Here is a 25,017-nt window from a genome sequence, read left to right as displayed (position 1 = left end):
GGGTTACCTCTGGTCTCTTTTCATAACCCCACCTTGACTTGTACTTAACTTTGTCCCTGACTTGTTCAGAGAGCTCCTTGGTCTTCATGGTGTGACGCCTCTTGCTTAGCGGTGCTGCAGCCTTTCAGAAAACGTGTCTATACTTACATAATAGGACACTTAGATCTCACTCAGGTAGACTTCATTTCACTAATTCACTAATTATGTGCATTTATATATGTTACACTTTACCCACTTATGGTATTTTGTGCAGATCCACCAGATCAGTTTTTTTTAATTTTTAAATTCCAAGTGGTAATGTTACAAAATAGGTAAAAAGCCTAGGAGGGTGAATACTTTAGCAAAGCCCTGTATTTTCAACACCTTTAGCTAGCTAATGTAAACATTTAGGCTAGTTTCAATGTTTCCAATCCATTTCATGTGTATAAATGATTTTCCAGTGAAATAAATGCCCACAACACAAATAATGAAGCTTTAACTTTTTATAAGATTTATATAAAAGAAAAAACATAACACAATAACCAAGCCATGTCATACATTGTGTTTTTCCTTTGATTCTCTGAGGAGTATTTACAAAAACAGGCTTATTTACACACAGCACTAACTGAGGGGAGGACAGAAAAAGCGACGCCACATCTAACTCAAGCAACCAGTCAGCATATTGGCAATATATTATGTACAGGTTTAACTGGTTTGTCTAGAGCGTGAAAGGAGGAGAGAGATACTGAAAAGGCTAAAATTACTTCAAGTATCTAATCTGAGGTTTTGTGGAGGTTTTAGTCCAGCAGACGCAAAACCCAAAAACCTGGTCAAGCTGCAACCCTTGAAGTGTGACTGCGAGGAACAGGAGGAGCCCAGACAATACATTACGTGTTTTACTCCGATAAATGCCCTCTTTTAAACCAACTTTAACACAAGCATAAAATGATAGTCAGCTTATTGGCCTGTAGCACCTTCTTACGGCTTTGAGAGACGATGCTGCAGCAGGCGGGACAACGGTGAACCAAATAAAAGTTGCGCAGCCGGGCAGCAACAGAACTGCGGACAGAAGACAACAAGTTCTCACAGCAGATTAAATCTTTCTGGACTTTGCCCTAAAAACAACCAAACGTCCCAGCTCCAGGCTCATAACCGGGATGAAATTTTATGTTTTCTCTGAGGGTGGGGTAGGGGTTACCTTCAGACACATAAATCCTTGACAGTCTAGTACCTGGTCTGTCATTTAAGGTCCACATATATTTTTCACCATGGTAAGAATTGCACAGTCGGTTGTCTGAAATGCAGAACTAGCTTATCTGAGGGGAGATGTTGGTTAGCTGCAGTTTTCCGCACTAATAAAGCTGCTATGATAGAAAGTGTAGCCCATGCACAGACAATGTGTCCTACAAACGTGTCCTACTATTCTGAAGACAAAGGCTACTTCACAATGTCTGTGTAACACTGTCGGGATCAGCTGCCCCTCTTTGTTTCATATCTCTATATAGTGCATGTGTCGTGGATGGAGCAGAATTCATCCTACATGAACACAGACAGGATGTGGCTGAAGCTGCGATCCACTTCCACTGCTCTTCCTCCAGCCAGCGCTGCAGCTTTCAGGAGTAGGACCATCGCACGCACCCAGGGGTTTATTTACGACCTTCAAACTGAGCAGGAGAAAACTGAAATGGGTTTTTTCTTTCAGGACATGAAATGTCTTCGGAGAGGGGGGGGGGGGGGGGGGGAAAAAAAAAAAAGGTCCGCTCTCAGAGAGTTGGGCAAAGTCGCGACTCTCCAGATGTGTGCACCTTAAGGAGCGCAGGGCACCGTCTGACTGACGGGCGGCTCTGAGAGAGAAAACAAACACCCCTGCTCTGCGTCGCCGTCTCTCAGCAGACGGTGAGCGGCTGCAGTTGGCTTTCACGCCGCTGGTTTTTCTTCAGCAGCTGAATGCGGTTGTGGCAGTAGAACTTGACCGCTCGCCAGTCGCGGTGGTTGTTGACCAGCAGGGGGCACTGCTGCAGGCAGCGTTCACAGTCAGCTTTGGCGGGCACCCGCAGCTCGTTGATGTTTTTAGTTAGGTGCTCTTCGACTGCTGCTCGCTCCGCCTCGGACCAGGGCCGCTTCAGGACACCTCGCTTTCCTACAACGATGGAGAGGAAGGAAACAGGTCATTCCTCTAAACCAGGGATTCCCAAACTTTTCCCACACAATGGCCCCTTAAACGGCATCAGCTTCTGGCCCGGGGACCGCCTTTGCAAAACAACAGACACTGCTACAACATATGCAGGACAAATCCACTTTACAAATGTTTCTTACTTTTATTTACCAATGACTGTTACATTTGATCAGTATTAGAATATTAAACATGTTTTAACTCTAGCATATTCCTATTGAATAACAACAAACCTTTCAACAAACTGTTAAGAACAGAACAAAGGCAAACAAACCTCTGAAATGTGTGTAGTGGGAGGGCTGAGCGTATATATATATATATATATATATATATATATATATATATATATATATATATATATATATATATATATATATATATATATATATATATATATATATATTTACAAGATATATATATCTTGCAAAGCAAATTCCTCGTACGTGTAAAATACTACATGGCAGTAAAGCTCATTCTGATTCTTAAAGTGCCATGCACACGTGTCGTAGTCCAGGAGTAAACGTGGTCTAAGTTTTGTTTTGAATGCCTTCAGTGCTGCAAAGCCAGACTCACACAGGTAGGTTCATACAAAAGGGAGACGGCATTTCATTGCCCCGTCAGCCAAGGTTGGACAGTCCTTTCTTATTTTGTTAGACAGAGGAAGAGCCTCAAAGTTCAGTTTTAAATCCCCTGAGTTTGTCACCTCCATATGATATATTAATACCATTTTTATTTCATAATGATTTGTAAATAATTAATATTTTAAAAACGATAAATAACAACATTCAGTTTTTTTTTTTGCTTTTGCATAACCCCCTCCACTTTTCTGGAACTGTTGCGCCCCCTGGTGGCCCCACTTTGAAAAGCACTGCTCTATGCAACTTTATTTGACTCAGAACGATCATTTTTACAAAAGTATCAATATCCTTGAGATTTTACTAAGCTACAACTCCAGACATCAATATATGTGATAGCCCATCACAAAATAGCACATAATTGTGAAAGTAAAAGTAGACGATGGGGGTACTGAAGAAGTGTACTGATCAACAATTTGTGGCAATGAGGAAGGAAAATATGAACCAACTTTTATGTCCCGTATACGAAAAAGTAATTTTACTTTTAATGAAAAATAAAAGCACATGCAGCTCAGAGTTTTGCCTCTGGATTTTATTGAAACCTTGCCAAGACCAGCAGCCAGTGATGGACTAACCTGAGCCTCTCCTGCGGTTTGCAGGTGGAGGTGGAGGAGGAGGGGGCGGCGGCGGCTGGACGCTCTTTAGCTTCTTGGGCCGCCCCACCCGCCCGTTGTTTTTGCCCTTCCTGACATAGAGCAGGGTTGGCGGAGGACTCAGAGCGGGGGTCTGCGTGGGCACCTCGGGCTTCTCCTTCACATGTTCCCCATCGGAGTCTCCCTCAGAGTAAGAGTCTGCAGAGTTTCCTGACAAAACTGGAAATCACATTTGGAGGTAAGAACCAGACTGAAGGATGAGAACTTTAACCCATTAAAAGATGATTTCACCCGACTAATCCCCCAGGAAAGACCACAGCAGTGTTCAGACCCCCCTGATTTATTTAGCCATTAATGCATCTCACCATCCAGCTCCAGACAGATGTGGTTCAGGCTCATCCCTCTGAACAGCACGCCATCTCTCTCTCCACACAGCACTACCCGGCCCACTCGGCCCATTAAGCCCGGGTCTTGGCCAATCCCGGCACAGTTCTGAGTCACGTGGTACTCCCTCTCCAGGAAGTGCTCCAGCCTCTCGGCGGCGCCGCCTCCCGGCTGCCCGGGCTCCTCTCCCTCCCCTAGCAGCAGTAGCTGGGTAAGGATGGCCACCTGCCGGCGGACCCTGGTCTGCGTCAGGGCCCTGGGGTTGCGGGTGCCGCTGGATCGGGCCAGGCTGCGGAGGAGGTCGGTGCCACGCAGAGGGGTGGCCGGCGAGTGGTACGGCCGGGCAAAGATGTACGGGTTGGCAGGATCCACGCCGACGTCATGCCGCGTCTGCAGGAGAAGCTCCAGGCAGGGCTCACAGTGAGGGGGAAGGATCAGGGGCTGGACGCGCCCACGCTTCCCCTGGACCCCGACTCTGGGGAGGTGAGGAAGAACCAGTCGCTCGAAGGGGGAGAGGGACGCTTCCAGCGGGGTGAGAGCCGGAGGGGACCCGGGAGGGACGGGGACAGGGGAGTGAGGAGTCACGCGGGCGCGGTACTCGGCGATGGTCAGCTTGGAGACCTCGCACTCGCGTCTTCGGTTGTACAGAATGAGGAGCGCCAGGCTGGAGTGGCAGAGGAGGCGCCAGGCCTCCGCAGACTGCAGCTGCCGGGACAGGGACAGGAAGGCCGAGTGCTGAAGCCGACGGAGGTACAGGACCAGGGAGGACAGGGAGGAGAGCAGGGGCAGCATGTGGTGACGGCCTGAGCTACTGCAGAAAAGAAAAGTGACAGAAAAGAGGACATTTTCAGGCCCACGTGTGTCAGTCAATGCTTCATGCAGTCAAACGGTTTCTTACCCCAGGTCACAAGTTCAGTTCATTTCAAAGTTCAGTTTTGACTGACTGTAGATTTTCTTTAATCCATACCGGTTCACAAATATATACACATAGGCTCGCATAAAACATCTCCACTCATATTTAAATAAATCTCCCCTATCAAAAAGCAGAGAAATCACACACTTTCTGCAGCCATTAACAGGCTTCTGGTATATTTCTGGCTGCATATTTATCCACTTTTCCTCTCAGAAAGTTATTTATAGACTTTGCTTGAAGGATCATGACTTTGGGAGGCTATCATAGAAGCTGACGTTAGCCGGCCAGATGATGACTGTTTGGGATCACGGTGCTGTTGGACCGCCCAACTGTATCCAAACTAACCCATCCAGCTACAGATCTGAGTGGAAGTTGTCCTCCTCCTTTATTATTAAATCCACTATGTGCACCGGCATCCCTGGCATTGAATCAGACCCCCAGCATGATACTGCCATCACCGTGCCTGACAGTTGGTAAAGTGCTCGTAGGTTTCTAGCCATCAAGTCGCCTCATCTACACATATTTCATACATGAAACTTTGTCTTGTCTGAACGGCAAAACATTTTCACTGAAGGCATGAAGATGATCCATATGGACCGCAGCACATTTCTGTTTGAGTTTATTGCATGGGCAAAGTAAAAGAAAACACATAAATAAAGGCAAGAAAGCTAGAAGGTGTTGATTTTTGGCTTCTTTCTTGGTAAACTTCCCTAAAAGTTAGAGTTGGTTTTAAACCAACTTCACAGTGACACTAATGGTCCAGTAACTTCCACTTTATGATAGGCTTGAGCCATGGTGGTTCCTGGGTTGTTCTTGGACATTCAGACCAATATTGTTCCACCGGAGGTGACAGTTTGGGTCAAATTAACAAAGCCTGAAGTTGGGGAATCTAATAAGACGGTGTTCCCAAACACACCAGAAAATTACTTTTTGAAAAGCAGGTTAAAATTAAGCTTCTGCAAAGATCCAAACCTGAATCCTGTCACAGCTGGAAGGACTGAGCTAAAAGGCCTGGTTTATACCAGGAAACCCCCAATTTAAATGAGCTCTACCAACCCTGGTGAGGATAGTGGTTTAATACTAACCTGGCCAGTCAGACCTACTTACACTGTAAACACGCCATATCAGTCTGGAACACCGCCAGTAGAGCCTGATTTCCACGGCGGGACTAAGACAGTGAGTGGAAACAGCTTAGAACCAATCAGAGAACTAAGGATGTGACTGAACCTCCGAGCAACGGACTCTGTTTTAGCTCTTAGACCAGACAGTTGTTGAGTTTTTAAGGATATATCCAGCTCAAACATCATTAAAGCATCGCTCCGTTGCGGCCGACGACTTGACTGTTACGGTGCCAGAAAAGCCCTGCAGCATTATGGGTAAAGGATGACGCATGGTAAACTCCCGCCTCTCACGCTGTGATTGGTCCGTTAAGTTTACACCATGGTAAGTGGGTGTGGCCGGCCAGGCTACTGATATCCTGCCAGAACTGAACCAGAAGCTTTCCAACAGCTCCATAAGGTAATTTATTGTAATATTAGTGGAGACGTGTGTAATTCTATCGGCCTGTACGTTAAATGGTGAATCCATGTGGACTAGAGAAAGCAGATGAAGAAGCCACATGGCAGCACATGTTATCTAGCTAGTGCAGAAGAAACTAATTACCCCAGCAAGTCCTTCTCCTTCTCCTCGGCCCCACTGTCATCTTCAATTTCCATCACTCCATTCACTCCCTCTTCATTATCTTCCTCCTCATCCTCCTCCTCCTCTTTTTTTGGTGCTTCTATCTTTTTGGCTGTTTTGCTGTTAAAGGACTGAGGGCACATCAGCTCCAACTCCTCCTCCTCCTCCTCTTTTGACCTCTTTATGTCCAGTACCTCCACGTCTTCATCCTCCATGTCGTCCTCTTCCTCCATCCTTTTGTCCTTCTTTAGTCTCCTCACCCCTCCCTTCCTGGGCTGTGTCACGGCCACCGGCGGCGGGCTCCTCTTCAAGACGGACACTGCCACCGCGCTCTGCCCACGGGGAGGAGTCAGGACAGCAGTGGTGGGGTTCCTCCCGGAGGAGCCGTGGGCTGGGTCGGGGCTTGTGCCCTGCGCATGCAGACGCGGCATCTGCGTGTAGCGCTCAACAAGGGCAGAGCACACGTCGGGCTGGTGGGCGTGGTGCTTGTCCAGGTGGCGGCCCAGCGAGCGGAAGTGGCGTCCACAGTGTTCACAGGTTTGCCGTGTGGCGTCGGGGGACAGCCCTTCGCTCGGGACGTTCGCCGTCAGATTTCCCCTGGTTTCGGAATCCAAAAAAGTTGGGGTTTTGAATTCGGGTTTGGACGAAGTTGAGGAGGAGAAGGAAGACGAGCAGGCGGGAGAGAACTGACCGGGAGACAGGGGGGAAGCCAGGGGACGGCTATGCTGGGGAACGGCGGAGGAGGAGACGGGTGAGGAGCGTCTGGGCGGCGTGCGGCGGGGGATCTTTTTCTTCGAAGGGGTTCCGCGGCGCTTCTTCCTCCGGCGAAGCGCCCGACCACGGGGGCTGGAGTTGTCCTCGTCTCCAGCATCTGAGTCGCTGGCTTCAGAGTGGGAGATGGGGGAGGAGGATGGGGAGAGGGACCAGGAGGGGGTGACATATTCCTGCTGCTGCTGCCGATGCTGCTGGGCGGTCAGAGAGAGAGGCTCGTCCTCCTGGAGGGGAAAGACAGGTCTGTCAGTGTAATGGGTTTTTATGGCAATGTCACGTCAACAGCTTTTCTGCCATCTGGTTCTGTACCCACAGAAGAAGGTTCATCACATGATCCTGCTTAATAAGCCTGATCCTTCACCCCAATCTAGTCTTTTGCAGCATCCAACCATCTTCCCATCATCTCTAACCGCTTCTCTGTCCCTGAATGAAGCTGCCACCATGAAAATGACACCATTAATGGCATTTTCTGCCATTAATGCTCTCCTTGCCCGGTCTACCAGTTTAGGTTGCAATGCTCTGGTAGGTTTGCTGTTGCTCTTTACAGGAAGGGTCAAAGCAGACTCTACCTGCTAAAGAAGCTGAGCTCTATAGGTGTACAAGGGGAGTTCCTGATGTTAGTATATCACATAAAACCCCTGGACACAAAGTCACATAAAAGCCCGTGGTTTAGTGGAAATGTGTAAAGGATAAAGTATTTTAGCATTTCTTTTTGCCTGCCCATCATTACTTTTCCAACTTCTGTGATTTTTTTAAGCAAAGATTGTTAATTTTGTAAATCACGGTGATCTGCATCCTAATTCATTTTTCTGATCCCTGACTTTAAAAATCAGGGATCGGCAAATTCAAAAGAAGGTTTAAATTATTTCGAGACATACTCCAAAGACTAGTTAGATTAACCAGGAAGTTAACAAATGTTATGCGTAAAAAGAATCAAGAGCGGCAGATGTTGAGTGACGGCTACAATTTCTCTCTTGTAGTGAGCGGGAAGCATCAGTGGCGGTTAACAAGACATTCTGCAGTAAAAAACAATGCATCAAATATCTGGTTACTGATCGTTATTGTTCTAGTTCTGGGAACAGAACACAAACGTCTCCAGGAAATCAAAGTTCTTACACTAAATCTTAGCTGAAACCATTTAAACCTTTTATTGTAAGCCCTAAGGGGTTTAATGTAACAGCATCTTCATGATCTCCGTTTTCTTTTATTAAGCAGTTTCCCCATTTACTGGTAAACTTAAGTTGCTCAAACTTATTAAACAATCAGACTCTAATGCCAGCAAATTGCCGTTTAAGTTCTTACGAGTTTAAAACAGAAATACTGATCTGCTGTGGGTATATCAGTAGCTTGGGTGCTGCATTTGAAACCGTAATGCAGCAAGAAGGAGTCAAACCAAACAAGAACCCAAGAATGAGATAACAACACACTGAATTCATTATATAGAATTTTTTTTGGTTTAATTAAAATCTAAAAAGGATTTATCCTTTGTGATTTAAATTCTGATTCCAGTTAATTAGTGGCTAACAAGACAAAAAGGTCCAACAAAAACAAACCTTGTCAGGCAGTTAATCCTAGAAATCATAAATCTAGAGTGCAGAGTTGCAGCATGTAACAGAAAAGAAAAAGAAATTGCTCATTTTCTTGCATACTTCTTGCACAACTGTATTAAGGGCTATGAAACTTATTTCTTCAATCTAAAGAATCTGGATGTTTCTAACCAATCCAGGTGTTTTTCACCCTTTACAATAAGATATACAGTAAAAGATTATCATCATCTCTGTTAGGGGCCCACTGGTTGTTTTGTACAGAAAGCCTAGTTTTATCAGTTCTTCTGTTTTACACAAACAAAATGAGACCAAAGGTAGAGGGCATTATTTGGTCGTTTGGCTGTAGATGACGATCAGTGTTTATTTATATTCTCTGATATTTCTATCAATGTGAAAAAGACTCAATTTCGGCTCGTTCTACTCAAGATGTATTTTCCTTAGTTGTGAAATTTCTATCCATTATTTGTTACACACAAAAAACAAAGAAATGAAATTTGTTTAAGTTCACCAACAAAAGTAAAAAAGATTTGTTTTATACCGTAGTTTTTCTTAACACCTGACCAGTTGTGCTTCCTCTAGGGAACATGCAGGTTTTGCAGCTCTGGACAACTTTTATTCAGAAGGTTTCACTGCAACAAAAATGGCTCTTTGGATGATAAAAGCTGCTGACCTCTGCCTTAATGCAATACTTGAAATCTAGTGGGAATCTTAAGTTCATGACTGGAGAGTTTGTCTCAAACTAAAATACGGCTTTATTTCTTCTCGTTTTCTCCATTTCAAACATGTTTTAAAATGACTATTGTGTAGATTTTTTCCAGCACTTAACAAAAACATAAAAATTCTGTTGAACTGTTTTATACATTACCCATATAATTTTATATTTTAGGTGAAAAACACAGATTTCAGAAGAAAAAATATTGGACAAAGCAGAATTTGGGAAATAAATGTAAAAACATAAAAACAGAAATATATTTCACAGGAGCCATCATATTATCCAACCAGATTGGCTTTTTACTATTAAAACTCCTTTATGAATTGCCCCAACATTTTATATTGCACAGGGGGAAAAAAATGCCATGAAGTAATTTTTGTCTCTGAACACAGTTGAAGATTTAGCTACAAATTGGACCATTTAACATCAAACATTAGAAGGGCAGAAGAGTTTAAAGGTACGCACCTAGTTCTCTAATTTCCAGTTTAGGTTATAGTAAAGCTTGGAATGGAGCCGAGTCACTCCCAGTCACATTTAAAGAAAAATAAAAAAATTACAGGGTTTGTATTTTCTGATTGGTGCCCCAGCCTCAAATGCATATGGTGTGCAATATCTAATCAACACATTCTAGAATAACAAGAATATAAATGCTATAGGGTGTAAATAGGAGGCATTGTTTTACCTTTTTGATATTGTTGCTATTTTCAGAGTCAGAGTTACACTGTGGTTGCGTTGGAGACACAGTTGCACGGAAACCCTGGGGAACACATAAAACTCAGATTAAACCAGCAGCACAATGCTCATTAATATTTAGCATTACAATCAGTCTCAGTTGTCTCTCAGAGAGCAGAAAAACACAAAGTAGTTATCCCCTAATCAGTCAAACAAAGACAATGTATTTGAGGTGCTGTTTAAAACACGCCTTAAAAAGGGAACATATCTTGCTTTTCAGTCCTTCCTTTTCACATCGAAATCCTTCAGTAGTGGAACTGCAATGCGTTGGTCTGAATCCGTCCTTAATTTGTCCCCACGTTCTTCCTTTTTACCCCTCTTCTCAGGTGCATCTGAGAGAACCTCTGTTTGATGCCGTCTCTTTAGATCTAAAGGAGGCACTTCACACCACGCCCCCCTCCAGGTCGCAGAGCTTTCCACTTCACCCCGTGCCGCCATTTTTGTAGTATGCTGGGGACGGTGTGGTGAACAACTGATGACTTTTCTGCTTGTAGCTTCGGGATTCTTCAGCTTAGACTACAAAATTGCTTTGAGAAATAAAAATGGTGGATTTGCGAGATTTGTAAGCTGGACGTCCGTGACCTTGTTTAGCGGCTCTGCAACAAATACTGAGACGTAAAAGTTCAAAAAGGTAACAGAAAACTGAACGGCTTGAAAAATATGACCAGAAGCCCCGGACAGACTATAGCTATTCACATTTTGTGCCTCCTAGAGACTTCAAATACACAACAAAATGTATTTAAGGGCTAAAAAAAAAATTGAAAAAAATTGGATTTCTGCTTGCGATGTTCACTTTAAATGTGAGACTGTTGAGAAATAAAGACCAGACCTTTGTAAGATTCAACCCTTGAAGAGAACAGCATTCTCCAACCTCTGGAGTTATTTTTGCTGTTTAACAACTTATTCAATTCTTGCTGCTTATTCGATTCACTCAACCAGATGATACCAGAATCTGGTTGAGTGAATCGATCCGATCGAATGGGGTCCATTAAAGCAACAAACGCCATGGAATAACCATGGTTACTGTTGCCCCAGCACTATAGGTAGAAGGAAAGCTGGAGCTCTGCCATCACCATGGTAACCATATGCCTTGTTTAGCCTGTGCATGAGGAACGATGGTGACTGAGTGTGTATGTAGACTGAGTGTTATCAGCGGTGTGTGACCAACATATCTTTGTCTGTCTGACAGGAGATATTTCATGTGTCTGTCTTCTACAGAAAATGAAGACAGGAGGACAGATGGCAAAAAAGGGAGGAGATAATTCCTCACAAGAACTAGTTTGGAGTGGTCGGATGCACTGGTGACATCAAAAATATTTCCGTCTGATCGTTGCACTCACTAGATTCTCCCCCCACTCGGTCAGGCTGTAGTCGACTGTGATCTCTTCCCCCTTGGTGATGTCTCGGATGGCGATGACGACCAGGCGCACCTGGCTGCCACAGTGGACCTCCCTGATGCGACAGTTGGGGGCTGGAGGGAAGGCCATGGCTGTCGGAGCTGGCGCCGAGGCCGTTGGAGCAGCTGGAGCCGTGGAGGCTGGGGTCAGAGTCGGGCCCGGAGCCGAAGCTGTGGTGGCCGGGGCCGGAGCAGGCACGGGTGTCAGGGTGGGAGCTGAGGAGGCGGCAGGAGACAGGGCTGGTGTGGAGGCCGAGCTGCCCTTGGATCCAGGGGAGACCTTCTCTCGGGGCTGCTCCAGTGGACCGCTGGAAGGTTAAGGGATTAAAGGATGAAAGAGAAGAAGCAACATTCGCCCCTTCGATAATTTCCTGACAAATCAGTGTTGCCTAGGGCTGAACGATTTTGGCAAATAAAAAATTGCGATTTTTTTTTCTTAATATTGCGATTTAATGCGATTTTTTTTCCCAGTTTAATTTATCATGTCTTTTTAAACATATACAAACAACAAATCATTTTGTTTCCTCGCTGTGCGGATTAGTTGCTAAAAGACCCGCAGCATCTAAACTCAGAGCAGAAATGATTGCGTTCTGCCTACAATATATTTTAACCAAAATTGCAATTTTGACTTTTCTCTGCGTTAACCACAAGCAACAAAAATGGCCTCTAAATAAAGATGTTTGTAAAGAAGGACTATTTAAAACAAGAACTTTTAATGTTTCTATTAATCAGAATATTATTCAAGAGAACAGCTTTTAGTTGATTTGGACATCAATCCTTGTTGAACATAAAGTGCAACCAACAAGCAAGTCTATGTATTAAACTGATTGACCTGTACTTAATGCTATGTATGATTACATAAACTCTAAAACACGTAATAAAATTAGATTATCTTACTGCTGCAACTGTCTTCCCTTCCATGTGGAGGCAAACCCACTTTAAAAATTTTACCAACACCTAATGGGCGTGTCTAATTCCCTAATTGTTACATAGCCAAAAATTGCAGACTATGCAATTTGGAAATTGCGTTTTTTTAAATCACGATTATATTGAAAATGCGATTAATTGTTCAGCCCTATTTGCCGTTTAATCAAAAACGAAGAAATATTGAAAACAACCAAAATAAACAGTAAATGCAGTTTAAGAAGTTGTCAAAGACTCAGATATCTGGTTCACTAAAATATATTAAAGTGACAAAGTTTTCTCTGGTTCAGGTTTTAATCCTACTGCAACATTTGCTAGTGGCAAACAGCTGATTTTCCACTTTAGCTTCAAGTCAGCTTGATTATGGGGATGAAGTCGGGCCCTATATGGTTGGTGGGACCTGAAAGGTGTGATATAAAAACGCTGTCCTGAAGTGCTCGGTCAAGATCAGCAACAGTTTGTCTAAAAACTAGATTTCTACGAAGATGCCCCTTGAAACGGCCAACGGGAGCAAGGTTAACGTGAGCTCACCAGTTGTGAGGCGCAGGCTGCGTGCTGTAGGAAGGCGCATCCAGTGTGGGCCGTCGACTCTCTCCTCCCTCCTTTCGATCACCTGAGAGTACAGCAATAGTCGGCGAAAAGGGATTACATACCGGAGAGGCACGCGAGCAGACGTGCACGCATGAACGCAGAGGTTCCAACCCCACCTCCTGCAGCGCACGCAGGCACAGATGCACACACACACACGTTCTAACCCACGCACAAAAGTAGGTCACTCACATACACAGTCCACAATAAGTACGGACACACGGACAGATGCACATGCAGACGGCGCTCAAACACGAACACAGCCCCAGCTGACGGCGATAAGAGCACGACGTGCAAAACGGACGGAGAAATCACAAACCTGGGCTGACGCTTTGCTCAGGCAGGCTCTCTTCCTCCGTGTGTGTTACAAAGACTTTCACAGGGGTCCCTTTTCTCTTCCTTCCACAGCCACGCCTGCTGAACACACACAGGAGAAAAACTCCCAATTATCGTTGAATCAATGCGTCGAGTGGCCAAACTTTACAGCAGTCTGAGAGCGATCAATGACCATCGGCCACCGGTTCAATTAATACCAGCTCCCTCGAAAAGGCACAGATAAATGAAAGGGTAAATGGACGTTGGACGGGGTTTTGGTTTTCAGTCACTCGATAAGAAAAACACAGTTACTCCACCTTGGATAAAAACACACTTTGATCATCAAGTCCCTTAAAACTTTGAGTACTCAGTCAATAGAAAACATCTCAAATAAAGACAGGAGAGCTCACTCCTGTGTCAGTTCAAAGAGTTTGCTTTTTGTGTTATTTGTCTTCTAATTAAACACACAGTGTATGCAGATCTTGGTTTTTCTCCTAAGGGTGTTTTATATTTTTAAGGGTGTCCACTAAGGGTGCCTACTTTTTTCCTCTTTCTATAAGTGTTCTATATGTGCATTCTGAGCCGGATGTCTCAACAAAGTTTTGTTAAGGTCCCATTAGGGATGGGAATCGAAAACTGGTTCCTGTTCAGAACCGGTTCCGTGTAATCCAATTCCATGGCACCGTTTGGCAGCTCGCTTAATGATTCTCTTATCGATTCCAGGCAGCACCAGAGCTGGGCAGCACGACTTACGTCACGTTTTTTTATGCAACTTATGCACACGGCATTCAGTAAGCAAGTACGACGTGACCAGGCGTAAGTCTAGAAAAGCAAAACAAAAAAAATGGTGCCCCATCAGGTAAAGCGATCGAAAGTTCGGTCAACAAGAAAAAAAAAAAAAAAAAAAAAAAAAAAAAAAAAAATCAGTGGATCATTAGCTATACCTAAAACTAATACGTTTGTGGTGATTTAATGAATTTAGCATTAATAAAGAAAATAAAAGCATAAATTGTCGTCTCGATCACTGTGTAGGGGGGCGGCCATTATTGCCCAACATCACATCCTGTGACGTAATGTCGCGTTAAGGCACTGCGCTCTAAAACAACAATTGTTTCGGATTTCGAGAGGACTTCACCGTTGAAATTCACGAGAGCTATTGTTCAAGCAACAATGTCCACGTGCATGGCTGTTGGATGTTCCAATACATCGGGTAAAAGTGAAAAAAAATGTTTTTTAAATGTAGAATTTGCCGAAACATTTGTTTACCGACCAGAGGGGCGGAGTGATACGACACACTTAGAAAGCATGCTCACTGTTGAGAAGTCCACTTATTTTATTTATTTTTTACATGACAAACCTTAACTGAGTGCCACTAACCCTAGCATCAATTAATCCTGTTCTATTGGGGAACCAACAAACCTTCAGAGCAAACTTTAGCTACTTTAGACAGTGTCCCAACACCTTGCCTTCAAAAGGCAAAAGCTCTGACTTTTGAGCGTTTGTACGCACGTGGGCACAGTCCAGGCTGTTATGCAGATGTACCCATCTCTGTGGGAGCCTGGTGCCGATACAATATACCTCTTTCTCTGCTTTAAACCCAATCGAACATGGATGCTCATCCATTAGATCATCAAGATGAATGGACTGCACCAGTTCTGCGGTTAGTTCATAGGGGTGTGAACCAGCTACAAGCAGAGAATGAGTTTAGGGCAGGCTTCAGATCCACCACAGCTAAGCAGAGGACCGAAGCGTAATGTGGTCGCTCTATTCTAGGTTTACTCCCAGACCCTCATACAGGTATAGCCGAATTAACAGCACAAGTCTTGTCTTTAGTCTAGTTATGCGAATCACAGTGCTGTTAGAAAAATAACGTGTAAGCAAGTAAACAGATTTAGATGTAAATAAGAAGGCAGAACTCAGGTTGTAAATCCTAGACGATCATATAGTTTTTTCATGCTAATTAGCAATGACTCATGAATACAAACGTTAGCATTGTTTCATTAAATGATCAATACACTTTGATTACCTTATACTGTGTTAATTTATAGTACGTCAGGATGTTTACGTACTATAAAAAGACAAATTCAGTTTCAACCTGTGTGCTTAATAGTTGGAAATGATCTCAAACGAAAAAAGACTCTGCTTCAATTTTCCACTTGGAATTTCTAAACCAGAAATAACGTCCTGCAATTTAGTCCAAGTCGCTAGCTGGAGTACGATGACTTCAGACCACAGAGAGCATGAACACAGCCTCTTGTGTCCGCCCAGAGTGGACAAGTCAGATTGTCTCCGTGTCAAAGCGGACCGACTTAGAAGAGTCAGACGGATCCCGCCTCCTCCGAATGTGTGTTAGCTGTTTTTTCTGTCAGTTGCTTTTCACTCACATGACAAGTCTCTGGAATCCAGACCATTGGAAGATCATGCTTTGGATTTCTAAAGTGATCAGCACGATCTGTTGTTTGTGAATTTCAGCACCTTTGCATGCAGGTAAGAGCGAGTGGAATAAAAGCTAAATAGAGGACGGAAAAGTTAGGGAACTGAATGAACGACTGAGAAAACAGACCGAAGTAGAATACGGCAAGAGCAAAGGAGATGCACAGTGAGCAGATATCAGAAAAAAAAAAAAAAAAAAAAACATTTTCCCCAAATTGACAGCGCGCCTTCATATGGGTTCACATATCTGCCATACTTTTCCTGTCAAAAAGGTTTTTGTCTACAACAAACAAATGTTGATTTTGCAAGCAAAAAAACATAACAAGAACTCTGGTTTTTGAAAAATTTCACTTACTAGCCCTTGGGCAAATTCTCTTTACTAGATATATTGTTCCGATTGGTAAAATTATCAGACAGCATGGGATTAATTTCCACTGTTATGCCGATGACACTCAGCTATATTTATCCATAAATCCTGACAAACTCAATCAATTACTTAGACTTGTCTTGATGACATCAAAACCTAGATGAACTTAAATTTTCTGCTTTTAAATTCTGACAAGACAGAAGTTGTAATCTTTGGACCAGAGTCCTCAAAAAATAAACTTCTTAACCAATCACTTAATCTGGGTGGCATTAACTTGGCCTCTGGTAATAAAGTTAAAAATCTTGGTGTTGTTTTCGACCAAGACATGTCATTTAAATCCCATATTAAACAGGTTTCCAGAGTTTCCTTTTTTCACCTCCGGAATATCGCCAAAATTAGAAACATTCTGTCCAGGAGTGATGCTGAAAAACTAGTCCATGCATTTGTTACTTCAAGGCTGGACTATTGTAATTCTTTACTATCAGGAAGGCCACAAAATGCAGTTCGAAATCTTCAGCTGATCCAAAATGCTGCAGCAAGAGTTCTGATGAAAATCAACAAGCGGGATCATATTTCTCTAATTTTAGCTTGCCTTCTTTGGCTTGCTGTTAAATCAAGAATATAATTTAAAATTCTCCTTCTAACGTATAAAACCCTTAATAATCAAGCTCCATCATATATCAGAGCTCTGATTACCCCGTATGTTCCTAACAGAGCACTTCGCTCTCAGACTGCAGGTCTGCTGGTGGTTCCTAGAGTCTCTAAAAGTAGAATGGGAGGCAGATCCTTTAGCTATCAGGCTCCTCTCCTGTGGAACCAACTCCCAGTTTTGGTCCGTGAGGCAGACACCCCGTCTACTTTTAAGACTAATCTTAAAACTTTCCTTTTTGACAAAGCTTATAGTTAGAATGGCTCATGTTACCCTGAGCTAACTCTATAGTTATGCTGCTATAGGCTTAGGCTACAGGAGGACATCAGGGTCTATGTTTCTCACTCTGCTTAGTTCTCCTGCTGTTCTCCAATTTGCATTGTTTGTTGTTATTTCAGCTTGTAACTTTTTGTTCTGTCATTTTTCCCTTCATAGTTGGTACACCTGGTCTGGTGTTCTGTGAGCTGTCATCCAGGGAAGACAGATCATCCGCTATTACCATCTAATGTAGAAAGGATTCCTGTATCAATGTGTGCTTCTGTGCTTTTTGTGTCTCTGCTCTGTCTTCTCTAACCCCCGGTCAGATTAAGGCAGATGACCGTTCACATTGAGGCTGGTTCTGCTGGAGGTTTTCCTCCCTACTATCGCTTTATGTATGCTCAGTGTGAAGGATTGCGGCAAAGTCATAGACAATGCAGTCGACTGTCCACTGTGGCTCTACGCTCTTTCGTGAAGAGTGAATGCTGCTTGTCAAGACTTGATGCAATCTGCTGGGTTTCCTTAAATAGGAAAATTCTTGACCAGTCTGTATGACTTGATTGAACTTGACTTTGTAAAGTGCCTTGAGATGACATGTGTTGTTACTTGGCGCTAAATAAATAAAATTGAATTGAACCATCAATATTAATTTTAGTCCATTCTGATTTCTCTTTAAAAACTGTAATCAACAGCATTAAAAATAGCCATTTCTAACCTTGGTAACTTGAATAGCCGTAATAATTCATGCTAGGGGCAGAAGTCACTTTGGGCCAATTCGTCAAAATTCTCAACTGAGGCAAAGAAAGGATCATAACCGCAGAGCAGAAAACGGCAAAGGAGTACACTGACTAGCACCTAAAAATCTACCTCAATATTACAGCAACCTGATGAAACGGCCAATTATAGGAAATTACTTTGAATCTTCAAATGTTTAAGCAATTACAAATTGATGCATGGCGGGTACAAAATGTTGCATTGGTAGTGATATTTCAATTAAAAAAACAAAACTGTATATGTGCAAAAAGATCGAATTACTGGGTTTCTTACCAGCCAGGACCAGTCAAGCTACAAATCGTTAGATTTTGTACACAGCAAATATCTCTGTGCCTCTCTAACTACATTATTGGTCTCAATTGTGGTACTCAACTTATCACAACACTGTGAATGTCACATGACTGTTTAACGTCCCAACTGTCATGATAATGAACCTGAATTTAATGATAAAAGAACTTGATTGGAAACAATGTATACATAAAAAAGGGAGTTTTGCTAATATAAAAAAGGTTGATATGGGATGTGAACACAATAATTGTATAAATAAACATCAGTCAAGGGCCACTTTGAACAGTGTTGCATAGATATAAGCCACAACTAAAACAAAAAAAAAATCAGCAGCATCAATGCATTACACCACAGCTACCAACAGCACTCACTGAACGAAACAAAAACAAACAAAAACATGCATTGTCAGTGTTTAGAATCATAACCTTTATGTAAAACAGCTAATCTGCCTTAAAACTGACTTGAGTTGTCAAAGGGGGCACCGTACCCCGTGTCCTATTTTGTGCCGGTTGCATCAAAAAAAATGGCATCCGACGTAAAACTTTTTCCAAACTTACCATGGGAGTCAATAACATGTCAGTCAACAGAGCTGACATCGCATCTTTACGCTCATATTTCTTGCTAGACTCACGTCACAGCTACTTAGCCGCTTTGAGCTGTAGAGTTCTGTTCGAACAGGGAGATGAAAATGTGCTGAAAATGTAGAGCAAGTTCACAGATCTCGAGATCAGAAGAGATTTCAGAGTCTGCAAACCTTTTTTACAGAAAGCTTAACTTGCATGTTTCAACTGATGGGTCGTGCCAACCCTTTCTGGGTAGGACGGTCTTCGATGATGACAGACAACGATTAATGGCTCATCTGTCTTACTTTCTTTATCCCAATATTAGTTGTAGAACTTAGGCATTAGCACCTCTAATTCAAATATTTGTCCTTTAAATCCTCCAATCACTCTTTTTTTGTTGTTTAAAAAACACCCACAGATTATGTTTTCGTGTCAAGCTATATTGCTCAACCGTCAACTGACATTTACTGAAATGAAGCCACCTGACATGAATTGTTATTAACATTATTATATGACTGAAACAGTTTTTGTGGTGAGGAGAATACTAATAAAACTCTCTCTCACTCTGTGCTTGGTTTAGTTCATGGAACTGCATACTAGGCAGCAGTCTTGTGTTTCACGGAGACTACAACTGGGGTCACACACCATGTATCTGTTTACATTTAAAGGCGATTGAGGAGGAAGACAGAAGTTAACCACAGGAACACTGGAAAAATAGGACAAATGGCAGAAATTTGGGATTACATGAAAGAAAAGAGAATATGCCACAACTGCTACATACAGTGTTTATTGGCCAGTACATTAACAGAACAATAACGTCAATGGAAACTTTGCAAAAAGAAAGGGTTTAACTGTTAAAATACAATTTAAATAATATATTGCAGAGATGCACCAGTCCATCAACCTGAGATCAGATTTTCCTCTTATTTTAAGACTCAAAACCACCTCCATCAGAGTACTTAAAGAAGATCTTTTGTCTTTTTTTTGCATTATAGTCCTCAGAGTAAAAGCAAAATATGAATGGGAATCACCTGGTCAGACCTTAAATTAAAGCAAAACAGAACAAGCAAACAAGACAGAAATCTGTGCCGGCTAGGAAAGCTGATCGGTGCATCTTAAAACGCATGACACACAATCATAGCCGAAACCAACTCAGATGCCAGCACCAGAGAGATTTTCAGTACGGTAATGTTTTTACTCACACTGCGTGTATTGTTAGCCGTTTTCACCTTAGTAAAAAAAAACAAAAAAAAACAACACAGTTTATTCCTGCCAGAACATTTCGGGTCTTTCAGATTTCCTCAAACTTTCTTGCCGACCAAATCGGTCTCACCGCCGCTCCCCGACTGAGCTGACCCCTCAACATCTCCCTCCATACCTCTCTCATTCTGTCTCACCCTCTCCATCGATTCTCTCCGTCTTCCCTTTCCCGAACAGTCCTCTCCCTTCAAAATAACACACACACACCTCCCCTCCCACCAGCCAACATGCACGCACAAATGCACAAACAAAAAAAAAAAAAGTTCATACTCTAGACCCACATACAGACACGCAGAGCTCACACAGGCCACATGTGCACACGCAACAAACATCTCTGCCACTCCCCCTCCCTGCAGGAACACACACACGCACACACACATACGCTGAGGCACGCAAACAAGCGCTAACTCTCTCTCTCTCTCTCTTTAACACACACTCCCTCCCTCACTCACTCACTCGCTCCCCCCTCCCTCTCAGCCTAACAGGCACGCAAACACACTTACTGACACACACACACACATACAGTACACACAAATATCCTCTCTGTAGCCAAGCTCACATGCCCCCCCCCCCCCCACACACACACACACACACAGAAAACCCTCCCCTTGCCTCTAAAGCGCCCTCACACGCACACAAACACACACTCAAATAACCAGGCCCACAGTCTCATGTTCCATCTCTCTTTTTCACTCATTCACACACAGAAGCGTACACACACACACTCTCTCTCTCACAGTCATGCATGTCTGCCACAACATATTCTCTTCTCCACTTTGTGTGACTGACACACACACACACACACACACACACACACACACACACACTCCACCAAACAAGTTATTCCTCCTTTAGCCACCAACAAGCAAACAGTGAGTGTGCGGCTGGATGCGAACACACTCGCGCACCCCTCTTGTCATGCAACTGTTTCTGTTGCAGACTCCACATGCATTCGGACTGCACGCATCTTCCGTGTGCCCCCCCTCCTTCGCATACACACATAATTGTCAATAATAAACAAATGCAAACAGCGCCCCCCCCTCCATCTGACATATACCGTACCACCCACACAAAGATACGTTTCCTTTGAGTATGCATACACACACTGTCCTTTCCTCTTTCATAAACAAAGTAGATGCATAAACACTTTCCTTCCCCCTGTGCAACACACACACACACACACCATTGCCCTTGTCTAGGAGCTTCACACAAACACACATGCACACTTAAACACACACATACACACAAACCTTGTGTCTGTCTCCCCCATGACACACACCCCTCCCATTCTTACTGACTGCAGAACAAACACACACACACACATACACACCTCTTCTTCCAGAGCAAATACACAAACACAGCATATGCACAACCTACCAAGCCTTCTTTTCCAGCTTTCAACACACACACACACCATCCTCCTCTGCTGTAAAAGCTTGCATGCTAGTGATTACACACACACACACACAGATCCTTGTTTAAAATAGTTACTGATGACCATGCCCTGATTTCCATTCATTTTCAACCCTCTCTACAGCCTATAACCCTTCTGACACCATAGTCCTAACCCAAAAAAGTCAGAACCAAAAAAGGTCCTCACTTTTCATCAAAGTCCTCACTTCAATAGTAAAATGGGCAAAACATGTTCTCCCTCAGCTGCAAACACACACACACACACACACACATCTTCCTCACCCACCATCCCTCCTCTTTTCCTCACTCTCTCTTAAGCACACACACATATAATGTGATCTCTCTCTGCAACTCCCCCCCCCCCCCCCCCCCCCCCCCCCCATCTTCTCTTGCTCTGTGGTAACACACACACACACACACACATGCCCAACCTGCTCTCTCCAGCTCATCACACACACACACACACCCCTCAGTTTCTTAAAGACAGATGCAAGGTTTACTCTCAGGACAACCCACTCCAAAACATGCAACACACACTCTCCCTCTCTTTTAGTCTATTCGTTGCATTAGGTCGCACAAACAGCTCACACACACAGATGCACACTTCACTTACTCTCCCAATCACACAAAAACAAACACACACACACACACACAGTCCCTTCCCCCACTCTCTGATCACACACACACACACACACACACACACACACACTCCCCTCCCTTTCTCTGTGCCTCTAACACACTTCCCCTCTATCTGCCTCTCACACACACAGTTACACACTTTTATATGCTTCTTGTCACACATACACACGTCCTTCACAGCCTCGCAGTAAACACACCTTCATTTCCAACTCTCCTCATTCTAACTTTCTGTCTCCTCTCACGAGAATAGGGAGAGAAGAGCTAGAAAACACACTTATCTGCTCTTCCCGACTCACACACACACACACACTCACCCATTTTCCCCCTCCAAACACACACACACATGCAAACTCACAACTACACACACTCCCGTTCTCTTTGTCACACACTCATTGCACACTGAGCTCCCCCTCCCTCTCATCTCTGTCTCACTCTCTCTCACACTCACACACACACACCTCTCTCTCCCCCTCCCATCTCGAATACACACGCACACACTCCTCTCTCTCCCTCCCATCCTCAACACACACACACACACACAATCCCTCCTCTTTCCCCTGCTCTACCACACACACACACACACACACACACACACACACACACACAGAACTGCTCCTTTCTCTCTCACGCTCTCTCCTCTCCCTCTGTGTGTGTGTGTGTGTGTGTGTGTGTGTGTGTGTGTGTGTGTGTGTCTCTCTCTCCCTCTCTCTCTCAATCACACGTAGAAAAACGCACTTCATGCAGGCAAGAGAGCGCGCGCACACACACGCGCGCGCACACACACACGCTATCATTCCCTGTATAAAAACTCCCACGTTTTATAAACTTTTTGACAGCGAACATATGAATTACCGGACTGAAAACTTTAGAGTTTACCGAGAGTTTAACGCGCAGCATAGCGTTTAAAAACACCTCCGTGGCGCTACCTGAGAGAGTAACAAGTGTGAAGTGCTGGGTACCGATGTTTTTGTTTTTGTTTTTCCCCCCAGCTAAAGATTTATTTAATTGCCTATCTAGGTTAAACTCTGCTACTAGAAAAATACACCGTTTTCTGTTAAAGTGGTGGGTTCTGTCCGAGGCACAGCACACGCAAAACCAGCACATACAGACCTCTCCGGAGCCGCGCAGCAAGGTGGATTTAACGGCCAGAAACACGCTGGCGTGGAGAAAACACGCCACTTTCACTGCACCCGCGATTTAAATAGCGGTAAAACACCAAAACACGCGCGTGACAATAACTTTAACAGCGCCGATAAACACCCTCACACAGTCAGCCCCGCGCGCACACACCCACCCGTGTGCGTCTTTCCCTATAGGTGAGGCGAAACGCTGCCACTGCGAACGTCATTCCTTCATCGGACTCACCCCCGAGTTGGCGGAGCCGTTTTGACGCCTTCTCCGTCGCCGTGCGGGTCCCGGTATTCGAAGAGCGAGCGCGCAGTCTCCGCCATGTTCACGCCAGCAGTACGCTGCCACTCCGCCGTCTCACCATTCAGCCTCTCGAGCTGCTCTCCAGCCGCTCAGCCAGCCGCCTCACACCAAGGTTATCCTGGCCGCTTCCACCGACGCTCATCGAAGGGGTCCGCGGCGCACAGTGCGCAACAAAATAGTTCCCGGATAGATGCACTGTGTATCAGTCGACATCGTGGTGCGTTTAAACAAGTTCATATTTTGCCATTTCATATGGGTAATAGTGGGACAGCTCGCTGCTGCTATTAATTCCGGTGATTTGCACCAACACGCCCCCCCTCTTCCAGAAAAATGGACCCGCCTAGCAGATGAAAAAGTACGTTTCTAAGAAGAGTGATTAACTAGCTAACAGAGAGAAGAAACTGAGTAAAACAGACTAAAGACATATTAAGGTTAACTTGTCTAAGTTGCCTTCTAAGGTGAGAAAGACTTTGTTTGTTACGTGACCAGAATTCAGTACACACCTTTTTATTTTCTCAACAGGTGAACAAAATGCGACTTGAATAAACAGTGAAATTTGGCAAAACCCTACTGAAAATTAATTAGGTGAGCGACGTGACTTCAAACCAGATGCAGCGGTATTTCTTTTGATGGCAATCTTCATAAGGTATTTACATAGACTGAATACAGATGTGCATCTTTACTACTGTAAGTCAAACAGGATTATCAAAATTATTTTTAGTTACTAAGGGCCAGAATACTAAGCAATGTTTGTTTTGATTTACACTTTAGTAACTTTCTTCAAACTCAGAAGTTTCCAAGTATTTCTTTTGCATTTGGTAGAATTAAAATACAAATATCTTCATTGTCACCGTATGGCATGACGAAATCACAGATGCATCTACCATTTACAGATCAATATGCAGACAACAGTTAAGTAAGATAAAGTAAAAGAAAAAAAACAATATAGATCAATAAAATGTAGACAACATTCATAATAACAAAAGCAGCAATACTTAGACTTAGACTTTCTTTATTGTCGTTTTGTATGCACAGAGTACATACAGAACGAAATTTCGTTTTCATACAGCTCAGAAAAATTGTAGTAACTCTACAGGATACGTTGCTGTGAATTTACAGTACAGGATTAAAACGCAGTAATAAATTGCAGTAATTTACAGGATAAATTCCAATTGATTTCCGGATAAAGTGCAGCAGTGATTTAACAGTAGACAGTTGCAGTGTAAACAAATATGCAGTAAGTTTCCGGATAAAGTGCAACAGTGACATTAGAGACTAAGAGTTGGGCAGCATTTATAATGCTGGATAAGGATACGATTACAAATGTGCAAATTAGTGAGTGTGGTACACAGTCCATTTTATACTTCAGCAGTTCAACAGTTTGATGGCAGCAGGGAAAAAGCTTTTGCAGAACCTGGTGGTCCTGCAGCGGATGCTGTGGAACCTCTTCCCAGAGGGCAGCAGGGAGAACATGGAAATGGAATCTAACTGCAGTGGCAAGTAATGATGATGGAGTAGGAGTTAATTCTCCTTTTAGATATTTGTCCCTATAAACATCAGTCAGCATAAAGATTTACTTGCTGTACTTGACAGCTCTAAT

The 25,017-nt window shown here is 43.6% G+C and overlaps 1 protein-coding gene across 2 annotated transcripts; it reads right to left on the bottom strand.

The window, feature by feature from the left end:
- Positions 1 to 1,720: 1,720 nt before the first annotated feature.
- On the bottom strand, positions 1,721 to 23,559 carry si:dkey-117m1.4 (serine/arginine repetitive matrix protein 1). 2 transcript variants are annotated; one of them, XM_012865531.3, is made up of 9 exons: positions 23,352 to 23,559; positions 13,347 to 13,444; positions 12,971 to 13,052; positions 11,460 to 11,823; positions 10,070 to 10,144; positions 6,340 to 7,352; positions 3,746 to 4,575; positions 3,363 to 3,599; positions 1,721 to 2,119 (listed from the first exon to the last, which is right to left on the bottom strand). In XM_012865531.3, the coding sequence occupies exons 1-9, from the start codon at positions 23,435 to 23,437 to the stop codon at positions 1,866 to 1,868; spliced, it is 3,039 nt and encodes a 1,012-aa protein (XP_012720985.2). In that variant the 5' UTR covers positions 23,438 to 23,559; the 3' UTR covers positions 1,721 to 1,865. The 2 variants fall into 2 exon arrangements, with proteins under 2 accessions (XP_012720985.2, XP_012720986.2); XM_012865532.3 differs by having other exon boundaries at positions 13,347 to 13,441; positions 23,352 to 23,558.
- Between the last annotated feature and the right edge of the window lie 1,458 nt (positions 23,560 to 25,017).

Source organism: Fundulus heteroclitus, chromosome 5 (genome assembly GCF_011125445.2).
Source record: "Fundulus heteroclitus isolate FHET01 chromosome 5, MU-UCD_Fhet_4.1, whole genome shotgun sequence".
Classification (NCBI taxonomy): domain Eukaryota; kingdom Metazoa; phylum Chordata; class Actinopteri; order Cyprinodontiformes; family Fundulidae; genus Fundulus; species Fundulus heteroclitus.
The sequence above is the reverse complement of the archived record's forward strand: the minus strand, read 5'-3'. Positions and strand labels throughout refer to the sequence as shown.

Excerpts from the sequence above, each read along its gene's own strand:
- si:dkey-117m1.4 (XM_012865531.3), bottom strand. The coding sequence starts at position 23,437 with ATGGCGGAGACTGCGCGCTCGCTCTTCGAATACCGGGACCCGCACGGC. Across the intron at positions 7,353-10,069 it reads ATAGCAACAATATCAAAAAG|GAGGACGAGCCTCTCTCTCT; the intron begins GTAAAACAATGC and ends TTTCCCCTCCAG. Across the intron at positions 2,120-3,362 it reads AAACCGCAGGAGAGGCTCAG|GAAAGCGAGGTGTCCTGAAG; the intron begins GTTAGTCCATCA and ends CCATCGTTGTAG.